This window comes from Haematobia irritans, chromosome 4 (genome assembly GCF_050003625.1).
Source record: "Haematobia irritans isolate KBUSLIRL chromosome 4, ASM5000362v1, whole genome shotgun sequence".
NCBI classification, from domain to species: domain Eukaryota; kingdom Metazoa; phylum Arthropoda; class Insecta; order Diptera; family Muscidae; genus Haematobia; species Haematobia irritans.
In genome coordinates, this window is record NC_134400.1 from 61,274,717 (window position 1) to 61,287,858 (window position 13,142).

At 34.0% G+C, this 13,142-nt stretch overlaps 1 protein-coding gene and 1 long non-coding RNA gene across 2 annotated transcripts; both read right to left on the bottom strand.

The window, feature by feature from the left end:
- Positions 1-3,063: 3,063 nt before the first annotated feature.
- Positions 3,064-3,808, bottom strand: LOC142236498 (uncharacterized). The gene is made up of 2 exons (XR_012722061.1): positions 3,384-3,808; positions 3,064-3,321 (listed from the first exon to the last, which is right to left on the bottom strand). It is a non-coding gene; the product is annotated as an uncharacterized LOC142236498 (long non-coding RNA).
- Positions 3,809-7,609: 3,801 nt separating this feature from the next.
- On the bottom strand, positions 7,610-10,627 carry LOC142235443 (uncharacterized). Its single transcript, XM_075306698.1, has 2 exons — positions 10,459-10,627; positions 7,610-8,985 (listed from the first exon to the last, which is right to left on the bottom strand). The coding sequence occupies exons 1-2, from the start codon at positions 10,625-10,627 to the stop codon at positions 7,610-7,612; spliced, it is 1,545 nt and encodes a 514-aa protein (XP_075162813.1).
- Positions 10,628-13,142: the final 2,515 nt, after the last annotated feature.

Sequence of the window (13,142 nt, forward strand, 5' to 3'; positions counted from 1 at the left end):
ATCTTTACATGAAAGAAAATTTTGTTGGACTTAGGTCAATTCTGACAAATTCTTCAAAATTCATTTATGTATTTGTGGACTTTTGGTATCTAGACCACAAAGCAAAGAAGCGTTCAAAAATAGATGATGTTTTTCAATACTTTATTTTAAAGACGTTTTTTACTGGATAAATAGAATAATTTATACTTGAAAACGTTAGCACGTTTTTAAAGGACTTGATAGCTCATGAAGAAAAAACTAAAAAAACGAATAAACTCAAAATTGACTCGGAATTAATACCAAAATCATTAGTGTAAAGACAAAATCTTTGTAATCGGGCATACTTTTTTCAGTGTATGCAAAAAAAAATGAGGAAAATAAAGTTTTTAATTTGGTATTATTTTTTTAACATCAAAAAATATCGTATTGATAGGATCAAAACATTATTAGCTTCGTTCGAGAACTCGATAATTTTTTGATAATTATCACAAATTTTTACTAGAAGTCGTTCGTCTACACCAAACCGAGCTGGAGAGACACTTCAAAGTAAAAACGGTTTTCTTAATGCTAAAAAAATTGTAAACCAAAGATGCAAATCCTTAAAATAAGTCTTAGCCTATATTTGAAGCATTTTTATCTTAAATTTAAAAATTCAATATGTCAGTTGAGTTAAAGACGATTTATTTAAATTAAAAATGTTTTTCTTTATTTTAAGGAACATTTGCCTTACTTCAAAGATCTACAACTTCAACAGAGAGACGCAAAATTTCAAGATTTGTGTCCTAAATTTAATGAAAAAAATTTTTGAAGCAAGGATTATAAACTTTCTTTTAATTAAAATGTCATTATTTTAAAGAATTTCGTCCTTAGCATTGCGTAAATTTCGAGTCCTAAAATTTAAGTTGCATAATCTTCCATATTAGGTCAATAGTTTTTTTAGTGTACAATTGGAAGTTAAAAAAAAAACAGAATTCGGTTTTTGCTTGTAATGTTTTAGAAGCTGAAATTTTGAATGTGCAAACAGTTACCGGATGCCGTTCGTTCGTTTATGCAGAGAGAGAGAGAGAGTAAAATACACTCTTACTCTCTTGCTAGTTTTTATACCTTACACCACATAGTGGTCAGGGTATAATAAGTTTGATCGGCGAAAAAATGTGCCCACCAGAAATATTGATTTTAGACCCCATAAAATATGTACCGATCGACTCAGAATCACCTCCTGAGTCGATCTAGCGCTTGGTGTCCGTCCGTCCGTTTGTCCATGTATTTGTTGTTCACACGATTCCGGTTGCAATTATTAACCGATTTGGATGAAATTTGGTATAGAGTGTTTTTTTGGCACAAGGACGAACCCTATTGAATTTGGAAGAAATCGGATCAAATTTAGATATAGCTCCCATATATATGTATCGCCCGATTTCGTCAAAAGGAGTCACGTTGCGCTTTTTTACAAACCGATCGTCATAAAATGTTGCACATAGTAAACTTTTAAATCACCCTTTCAGCCTGCAAAATTTTATCAAAATCGGTCCAGATTTAGATATAGCTCCCATATATATATGTATAGCCCGATTTTCCTAAATTTGGCCATAAAAACCTTATTTATTAAGCGATCTTACTCAAACTTGGTTTACTCTAATCTTTTATGGTACTGACATTATATGCCAAAAATAATCGAAATCGGTTTAGATTTAGATATAGCTCCCATATATATGTATAGCCCGATTTTCCCAAATTTGGCCATAGAACCCTTATTTATTAACCGACCTTACTTAAAGTTTGTATATCCAGTCCTCTATAGTACTAACTATATGTGCAAAATTTCATAGAAATCGGTTCAGATGTAGATATAGCTCCCATATATGTATCGCCCGATTTTGAAAAATTCGCCCCTAATAACCTTATGTTTGACCATACAGGCCTCATTTCTTAACTGATCTTACTCAAATCTTACACTGTTAGAAAAATATGTTTTCCATATGTTCCGATATAAACAAAATGTGTTTCGGGCACAATTTTTAAACACAATATATTTAAGTGCCAACATGTAATGTTCCTAAACTAACACTAGTTGTTTGGCACACATATGTTAATATGTTAAAATATATTTTGTTTGGGGCATGAATGTTTCATAAAAATAATATGTTGAATGTAAACATATATAAATTTACAAATTTCGAGTAAACATATATATGTTTACAATTTCTGTGAAACGGTTGGATGTTGTTTCGGAAAACTGCTTTATGATAAGGCCACAAATTTGATATGCTTAAGTCTAAATATTATTTAATTTGAATATTAAAACGAGTATTCGAAGTAAAGAGAATAGACATTCGGAACCAAGAGCATAGAGATTTGAAAAAAAAAACAGCATGTGTTTTCGCCTTGAGAGGAGAATTTTATGTATGTGTGGACAAGTGTTTTGTTTATCATTTTGACATTATGGACACACATATTTTAACGGCCTTAAAGGTAAAAATGAAATTAAGTACAAAACACGATAAGTTTTAAAGGCATTTAAAATGTTGTTAAATGCTAGTAAAAAACGGTCCACGCCTAAATAAATTTATGTGTACATTATAAAATTATTTATCTATGTTTATACTCTTCTTTTGTTAGAGTTTTTGATTTTCTTCCAAAATTTCAAACTTTTATACCAAAAACAGTTTTTTGTTATAAAATTGTTATTTTTGCAAAAAAAAAATAATAATATTTTATTCAAAAGCCATTTCGTTTATATCAAGCACTGTTTCTGACTGTAAATCTTTAAAAACCCACACCCAGAAAAAAGTGACCCCTTCTTTAAGTTAAAATGAACTCATTGTGAAGAAAGTTGAACTTCGTATAGCGCCAAAGACATTTTTATTTGTTTGAACGATGTGATTTTCGTAGAAATTAGGTATAATGCATTCCATATATTAGTTAACATTTTCCTATGTTTATGTACCACTATACTACAGAATGAAAAAATTTAACTGATTTGAATTCATATATGGAATGATTTTATTGAAATTTTTTCATTCATTTGGACAAATCTTACACATTTGTGGTAAAACTTTTACTTCTTAATTAGAACTGCTTACCTTCGTTTTTAAATACAATTTTATTTATTTATATGAGCAATTTTATCTTCAATAAAAGACATGTTTTATTAATACATTGAATATACTTATTAAGAATCAACAGCATCGAATCTCCTTGAAATATTAGTTTATTATTCCGCTGTTTCCAATTTCCATGTGATATTATCAACTGTAAAACGCACTTTTTCTTCTTCTTGTACTTTTCACTTTTAATAAGTTGCTGCCTAACGATTTTGTCCTCCTTTTACAATTTCAATACCTACAAATATAAAAAATCATAAACCATTTTTGTTACAAAAGGTTAGCGTCACTGAATATTACCTGATAATTGAAGATTCCAAAATGAAGACAAATGAAAGGGTTGTTATTCTGCTGGTGTTTTCTTTCTTTATATACCATCACGAACATTGATAGATTTATTTTCAAAAAACGAAAATTTTTCTCACTAATTTAAAATAATAAATATTTTATATATTTTATTTGTTATTTATTATATTATTTTACAATATTATTTTTTAACAATCTTTCCGTATACCACAACAACGCGATTCCAACTAAAAAAACAACCCACGCGCAAACATATCGATTACACCCACGCGCAAACACATCGATTGCGATGACAGGTATCGATTACAGGTAGACAATAGAAATATAGGAAAATTTCCTATATTCTAACAAGTGTGTTTCCTTAAGTTTTGATTGGATTGCATACTTCTTAGTACGAATGAACTAAAATATTTTTCTATGCCAAGTGTTGTTCGTATGTATGAAAAACTTTCTATTATAAAGGAAGTCGCAATTATCATTTTATAAGAAATTTTACTAATTTTGAGGAAACTTGGTTTTAGTTCGGTTTTTGTTTATTTTTACGAATGCTTTGTTATCGGTGAATAAAATTTTCTTGTTCAGTAGTAAATTCTTATACCCAGCGAAGAAAACAGTATGAGTAAAATTCCATGCCTTATTCTAGTTAATGAACTATTCCTAACTGCTTACAGTTTAGGATTTTTTTACTGAAACGAGTAAATTTTATTATTTCTCACAAAATTTTACCTTAATGGAAATAAAATGGATAAACTATATTGATGAAAAATTTTTCCTTTAGTTTCGAAGGCACTTTTTTCTGGGTGCACATTTCGAAGTTTCATTATAAAAATTTAATATAGTATAAATGTCTAAATTACAAAAAAAAATGGTTCGGTCGGAGCAGGAATTGAACCCACGACCCTTTGCATGCAAGGCAGACATGCTAACCACTGCTCCACGTGGCCAACAAATGTATGTTTCTTTTAAATAATGTTATGTTTGCATGGGCTCGTGGGCGCTGCAAACTATGCTATATAAATGTAACTTATAACGATAATTGTCTACTGGTGACTATAACTGCTACGTAGCCCAGTGGATAGTGTGTTGGCTTACAAACTGTATGGTCCTCGGTTCGATTCTCCGTCCAGGCGAAAGGTAAAATTTATAAAATTGAATAATTTCTTCAACATTATTTGTATTACAGAAAAAGGTACCAAGAACTAAAAATTTCGTGGAAGTGAAAATTATGTTAGGGAATGAGCACAATCTTCTTTGGGGAAAGTTCTTCGAAGCATATAATATTTTTGGGCTCAAAATGCTTCCAAACATATAATATGTTCACATAAAACAAACATATTAATGTTTCGGCAGCATCCAATAATATATGTGCTTCCTGCAAAATATGTTTGGAACATATGTTAGAGAAGCGATTTTTTTTAGGGTGTACACAAGGTAACCTTTTATTAATCAAACCCGCAAAATATTATGCAAATTGGTTCAGATTTAGATATAGCTTCCATATAAATACATCGCTCGATTTTCCCAAATTTGGCCATAGTACCCTTATTTATTAACCAATGTTACTCAAATTTCAAATTTTGATGTACTAGCCGATCGTACTTATACGTACTTGTAGCTCTTACTTAAGAATATTGCTCAATTTTCACAAATTTGGATTTATTACCCACACTAATTTAACGATTTTCTCTTTTTAAATAATGGGCTCAATATTAGTGGCATACTAACCCCGTAGGTGCAATATTAACTACAGCCAGTGTTGCTAGAAGTAGGGGAAATTTCCTATATGTAATATTTAGCGTCTTCTAGGGCCACAATGTAGGGACATTTTCACTCAACACAATTTGTAATCATTTTTACATTCTGGTGGCTCTAGAGGAGGAAATTAGAAGCCGGCAAGGCTTGATCTTTAACAATGTGTGGTAACAACAGTTACCACTCGTGCCAAAAAAAAAATCTAACAAAATTTGAAGATTACCACAAATCTACCATACAAATATTTCTATGGAAATTTTTGTTAAAACTTTATTCCCGTAGAAAAATTTTGTCAACATTTTATTTCTATAGAAAATTTTGTCAAAATTGTATTTCTATAGAAATTTTTTTCAAAATGTTATTTCTATAAAAAATTTTCTCAAATTCTATGAACTTTTTTCTCAAAATTTTATTTCTATAGAATTTATTATCAAAATTTTATTTCTATAGAAAAATTTCTCAAAAAAATTGTTTATAGAAACTTTTCCAAAATTTTATTTCTATAGAGATTTAAAAAATACTAATTTTGGTAGAATTCTACCAACTGTGGCAACCGTGTTGGTAATACAATTTTTTTTCTAGATTATATACATTGCATTTTCATGTTTAAGATAATAAAGTACTGAGAACCATTTTTGATTTGTAAAATTTGTTTAAATTTAACGAAAAATATTGTAGGGAAAAGTGTTTGGGAATGTATGGGAAAGTAGGGAATTTTGTTTTTGTCCTTGTAGGGTAAACCGAACATTTTCCCTGGCAACACTGACTAAGAGCTATAGTCAGATTGAGATAAAGCACCCATAAAGATGTACCCCTTAAGTTTCTTAAATATGCAACTGCGGTTTATCACCCAGACCTATATCAATGTTACCCAACAAATGCTTATGATTACTAATTCAGTAAGGGTGGTTTAGGGTATGTAATCGGCCCGCCCGATTTTCTACTTTACTTAACAGGTTGGCTGATAAGTCCCCGGTCTAACAAGAAAAATACATTTTTTTGTCAAAATTCGTTTTTATTATTCAACATAGTTCCCTTCAAGAGCGATACAACGATTATAACGACCTTCCAATTTTTTGATACCATTTTGGTAGTACTCCTTCGGTTTTGCCTCAAAATAGGCCTCAGTTTCGACAATCACCTCTTCATTGCAGCCAAATTTTTCTTTCTTTCTTTCTTTATTTATTTATTTGCTTTCCCATGCACAAGACCACTTGAGTCTCATATTTCAGCATGAGAAGTTTAAAATCATAATGTACAATTAAATAAATATAATATAATTACAATATTAGGTTTCATGAAAAAAAATTTTTTTTTTTTTAATTTAAAAAATTAATCAAAATAGATCTATAAGCAAATAACCTTAATATTTTATATTGAAAAACTGATTACAGACTGAAAAAAAAACACTATTAGAATTTAAGTTTGACAATTGTAAAAAGAGGAGAAAAATAACAACAATTAAAATAAGATTTATAAAATTTATAATTACAGATAATGGATAAAGAATATTAAAATTGAAAATATGAAAAAGAGAAACAAAAACAAAACATTGAACGAAAATTTTATAACAAATAAAAGAAAGTTATAAATAAAAGTACATATTGCATAAAAATAAGGGTACATATTGCATGAAAACGAAAACAAATTTTAAGAATTAAAACTAGCTAGCAAACAGTTTAGAGTAAAATAAAACAAATGATAAAGAATCTTGTTTAATTATTACTCAAAAACGAGATAACATTTTTCTTAAAGGCATCTGCATTACTTATACATTGGATATTATAAGTAAGTGAGTTCCACAGACGGATGGAGTTAATAAAAAATTGCCACTCAGAGACCAAACAGCTATGACGAAGCAAAATTAATCTTTTTCCTCTATTAAATCTTGAAAAACGCAGGCGTTGAAATAAATGCACCGGGTGACCACTATAAATAATCCTATGCAAGAAAATAAGGACTCTTAACTTAAGTAGATTGTGAAATGTCATGTCATACAAGCATACTGAGAAAACCGAAACACTGTCATATCTTCGTATACCATATACGTAGCGGGTAATGCTATTGAACGTCCTATTCATTCTCTGCATACTTAGGGCATCGCACTTAGCAAAAAGTTCACATCCGTAAAGCATAATGGACATCAAGAATGACTTGGCTAAGATAACCCTTATTCTTAACGGAGTACAACGTTGTGACTGCCATAATGTCCGAAGTATTGAATATACACCGCCACACATAGCGGTAATATGGTCAGACCACGTCAGAGTGCTGTTGAACATCACCCCAAGATTTCTGGCACGCTCCACTATCCCAATCGTCTGATTATCTATCCTTATGTCAACATTAACTCTAGACCTCACTGTTCGCCCTTTAATCACCAAACACTTAGATTTCATTGGGTTAATAGTAAGACCATTGGCCTGTGCCCACATTGATATCCTTCCAAGATTCTCATTCAATAGAGCCTAACAACTACCAATTGATGACGGTTCGCAACCTATATATAACTGAACATCATCAGCATACATTCGCATCCGACAATGTCTCACCTGCGTAGGTAGATCATTAGAGTATAGGGAGAAGAGCAAGGGTCCTAATATTGAACCTTGCGGAACACCTCTGTTTACCAACCGCACCTGTGATTGCCTGTCCCCAATCCTGACATATTGATACCTATCCGAGAGGTATGATGAAATTAATCTTGCCGACGTGTTTGAAAACCCAAAGAAATTGCGTAATTTAGCACAAAGTAAATCGTGGTCTACGGTGTCAAATGCTTTAGAATGATCTAAAAGCACTAGCAACACATATTTCCTTTCATCCATAAAGCGCCTGATATCCTCCGACACGTCAACAAGGGCTGTAATACAACTATTCTTCCGTCGAAATCCAGACTGTGAGTCCGTTAACAAGGCATTCGTACGCAAGTACTCATCCATTTGATCCCTCAACACACGCTCAAGTGCCTTTGCTAGAAATGGCAGAATCGCTACGGGTCTGTAATCTCCGCCTGTCTTCGGTACAGGAACTATCCGTGCTACCTTCCACCTACTTGGATAATAACTATTGGTTATTATCCTATTAAATATGAAGGTAATAAAGGGGAGGAGTTCACGCAATATTATCCTGATAAACCTAGGGTCTACACCATCAGCACCTATAGAGTTCGATCTTATGGACATGATACTTTCCAGAACATGCATCTCCTCCACTCCAATGAACTCAAAACGATCATCAAAAGCAACGGTTGTCATATCATAGAAGGAGGAATCAGCGTCCCGCATGGGAATGTCCAAAAACTTCGCGTTAATATCGTCAACATCAATTGATTCATCATCCACATAAATATCCTTTCTACCGACATCAAGCTCGCGTACCAAACCCCATATTCGCCTTGATCCAACAGCATCACCAAATTTGGACATATAGTACTCAGACTTAGCCTTCTTTATCTCATCCTGAGCCTTCCTCCTAGCATCACAGTACTCACCGCGTAGTTCAGGAGTCCTATATCTCTTCCACCTCCTGTAGGCAACATCCCTCACTCTTAAGGCATTTGCAACCTGATGCGTAAACCAAGGACGATTTTTTGGGCATATAGTCTTACTCCTCAATGGCACCGCTATATCGTAAAGCTTAACTATATTTTCCTCAAGAAAAGTCAGTTGGTCATCGATAGACGCAATACCATAAATCAAACCCCAGTCAATGCACTCGAACTCAACATTCAGAAGATCGTAATTAATATTCTTAAAATCACGAAACTTGACAGAATGTTTCCTGACATCCAGGCGATAGTCATATGTCAAGAAAATAAGGTCATGACGTGAAAAGCAAGGTACTGAAAGTTGATCATACAAAAGTATATTCGATAAATCATTAACTAAGAAAAGGTCCAGTAAAGTCGCGTTAGTGGAAGTAAAGGGTGATTTGTTAAGAGCTTGATAACTTTTTTTTTTTTAAAAACGCCTAAAATTTGCGAAATCTCATCGGTTCTTTATTTGAAACGTTAGATTGGTCCATGACATTTACTTTTTGAAGATAATTTCATTTAAATGTTGACCGCGGCTGCGTCTTAGGTGGTCCATTCGGAAAGTCCAATTTTGGGCAACTTTTTCGAGCATTTCGGCCGGAATAGCCCGAATTTCTTCGGAAATGTTGTCTTCCAAAGCTGGAATAGTTGCTGGCTTATTTCTGTAGACTTTAGACATGACGTAGCCCCACAAAAAATAGTCTAAAGGCGTCAAATCGCATGATCTTGGTGGCCAACTTACCGGTCCATTTCTTGAGATGAATTGTTCTCCGAAGTTTTCCCTCAAAATGGCCATAGAATCGCGAGCTGTGTGGCATGTAGCGCCATCTTGTTGAAACCACATGTCAACCAAGTTTAGTTCTTCCATTTTTGGCAACAAAAAGTTTGTTAGCATCGAACGATAGCGATCGCCATTCACCGTAACGTTGCGTCCAACAGCATCTTTGAAAAAATACGGTCCAATGATTCCACCAGCGTACAAACCACACCAAACAGTGCATTTTTCGGGATGCATGGGCAGTTCTTGAACGGCTTCTGGTTGCTCTTCACTCCAAATGCGGCAATTTTGCTTATTTACGTAGCCATTCAACCAGAAATGAGCCTCATCGCTGAACAAAATTTGTCGATAAAAAAGCGGATTTTCTGCCAACTTTTCTAGGGCCCATTCACTGAAAATTCGACGTTGTGGCAGATCGTTCGGCTTCAGTTCTTGCACGAGCTGTATTTTATACGGTTTTACACCAAGATCTTTGCGTAAAATCTTCCATGTGGTCGAATAACACAAACCCAATTGCTGCGAACGGCGACGAATCGACATTTCACGGTCTTCAGCAACACTCTCAGAAACAGACGCAATATTCTCTTCTGTACGCACTGTACGCATTCGTGTGGTTGGTTTAATGTCCAATAAAGTAAACTGAGTGCGAAACTTGGTCACAATCGCATTAATTGTTTGCTCACTTGGTCGATTATGTAGACCATAAATCGGACGTAAAGCGCGAAACACATTTCGAACCGAACACTGATTTTGGTAATAAAATTCAATGATTTGCAAGCGTTGCTCGTTAGTAAGTCTATTCATGATGAAATGTCAAAGCATACTGAGCATCTTTCTCTTTGACACCATGTCTGAAATCCCACGTGATCTGTCAAATACTAATGCATGAAAATCCTAACCTCAAAAGAATCACCCTTTATAATGTGTGGGTGTAGTATTATTAACAGAAAAGAGTCCTAGTGATAGCATAGCATCGACAAATCTGAATTCAATGAGGGCATTACTATTAAAATCACCAGCAATAACTATATTCTCATAGCGAACAGTAAGTGAGTCAAGTGTAGTCATAAAGTCCTCTAAGGGTACACTATTGTTTGGCCTATACACACATCCAACCAGTAAATTGGAGGAACCATTCGTCACCTCAAGAAATATATACTCGACATCATCCATCTCCATAGAATTACTAATAAATCTACATTTTATCCCATGCCTGGCATAAATGGCAACACCTCCCCCACGTCTCCCTCTGTCGGCTCTAAAAACCCGATATCCCTTAAGTGATACCAAAAGGTCGCTATGATCTGAATTCAGCCATGTCTCCCTGCGAGTATCCTTTTGAGACGGTTCACCGGTCGCTGTCCACTCAGCCGACTGTCGATTGGACTCAGGAGTGTAGTGATGGAGCCATGTTTCATCCATTGTCACATATCGACGGAAAAACTCGGGTGTATTACTAGTTAACAGCTGCAAACACCGCTCAAAATCATTAACACGTTGTTGTTTTTGGTCAAATGTGAGCTCGCGCGGCACCCATTTTGCACAGAGCTTCCGCATATCCAAATATTGATGAATGATATGACCCACACGTTCCTTTGATATATTTAAGGCCTCTGCTATCTCGATCAACTTCATTTTACGGTCATTCAAAATCATTTTGTGGATTTTTTTGATGTTTTCGTCGGTAACCACCTCTTTCGGGCGTCCACCGTCCTCCGTGCTCATTTCACCACGCTTGAATTTTGCATACCAATCAATTATTGTTGATTTCCTTGGGACATAGTCCGGAAACTCATTATCAAGCCAAGTTTTTGCTTCCACCGTATTTTTTCCCTTCAGAAAACAGTATTTTATCAAAACACGAATTTCCTTTTTTTTCCATTTTTTTACTATAACAAAAGTTGCTTCACAAAAGACGCTCTATCTCACAAACTAATTGACTTACAGACCTCAAATTTTGACACGAATCATTTGAAGGTTGGTACTATATAAAAATAATATGCATTTAATACTAGCGACGCCATCTATGTGTCAGATCGGGGACTTATCAGCCAACCTGTTACTTGTTACTGAATATTTTTTACTGGAATCCATTCCATTCACAATCTGCAGATTTTTTTAAATTTACGAAAATTATACAACAACAGGATTGTGTGGATAATTTTCCAATAAAAGATATTCAGTATATACTTGGGTAAAATTAGAAGAAATGTATACGTTCACGAATTTATCATTAATACACCGGTTTTAAACCAATTATTATTAGGAAGTTAAATTTGGGCTTCACAAGAGTTTTTTTTTTTGCTATATATGAGTGCATGTTAGCATGGTGCATGGTTAGCATACCCGCTTTGCATAAAAAGGGTCATGTGTTCAATCCCACCTTCTATCAAAAACCAAAAAATTTCTGCGGTGATTTATTTCTTTCAGTAGTACTTGTGATATTTCTGAGTGTTATAAGCTTCTCGTTCGCACTCGACTATAAAAAGGAGCACCGTTGCTAATGAGCTAAACATAGAATCGAGCAACAATCAGTGATAAGAGAAAATTGACTGTCTAGTCTAAGTGTGCCAAAAACTAAATGGCTGTTACTAAACATAACCATGGACTATATATTGTATGAAAACTGGCAAATTTGGGCCCAAGGAGTTTTTACTCTTAATTAAAAAAACCGGCAAATATTTGAACTCAAAAAAATTCCCGAATATCATGAGATCGTTCTCTACTATGCCCGTTTCATGTTTCCAAAAATTCCCCGAATTTGTCATATCTACCAACTACATTTCAATATGGAATTGCCCAAGTACAAGCCAAAATGAATAAATAACCTCTTGAAAAATGGAATGAAACAAATGCTGATGCTGTTCACAACCGGGGTTTTTCTTCTTTATTATTATTTTTTTTTTGGATGCTGGACTCTGGCTGGGTATGGTGCTCACCAACAAACTTTTATTTTTATCGGATGGAAGCATCTTTGTTAGTTGTCGACTACGATGATGACGGTGGATGGATGGACGATGTCTTTGTTTCTTATCTCGATGAATATCGTGTCCAATTGTTAAAAATGACTTTTGGATGCAAAAGACATGCATTCCTTCATGTTTGTTTTGCTTCGAGTATTCATCACATTGTGTTTTACAAGGCAACAATCAGAAAAATCAACCACCAGTAGACTGCATTGGCCGTACGGACGGACAGACGGGCGGATGGCCAACAAAGTATAGGTACCTACCTATCTGGCCATTAAGCCGAAATAAATTCTCCAAGACAGCAGTGTTCCAGTGAACATAACAAAAACATTTACCCAGAAAACAAAACAGCCCTAAAAGCGACGGTGAGAAAGAAGTGACATAAATAATTATATCTCGGAGTGTTTGGATGAATGTTGCTTGGAATGTTTTGTTTTTATCATAACATCTAAACTCGCAGAATATATATGGACCTTAAAAAACGCATAATTATTTTATATTTCAAATTTACACCATCCACTTTACCGGCAGGCCCACTTAAGTGGAGAAACCAAGAACGTAGCACATCCATAAATCATTACCGAAGAAGAAAGGCACTCACATCCCTATGGATCTGATTATCTAGCAGCTTACCTACGCATATGGTCATAAAAGCATATATAAAAATAAACTTTATTTTTAAATTTAATGGAAATAAATTTAGAGACTATGCCACCACT

Coding starts and splice junctions, on each gene's coding strand:
- LOC142235443 (XM_075306698.1), bottom strand. CDS start 10,627: ATGGATGATGTCGAGTATATATTTCTTGAGGTGACGAATGGTTCCTCC. Junction 8,986..10,458: donor TATTGCTGGTGATTTTAATA/GTAATGCCCTCA, acceptor ATCAACTTTCAG/TACCTTGCTTTTCACGTCAT.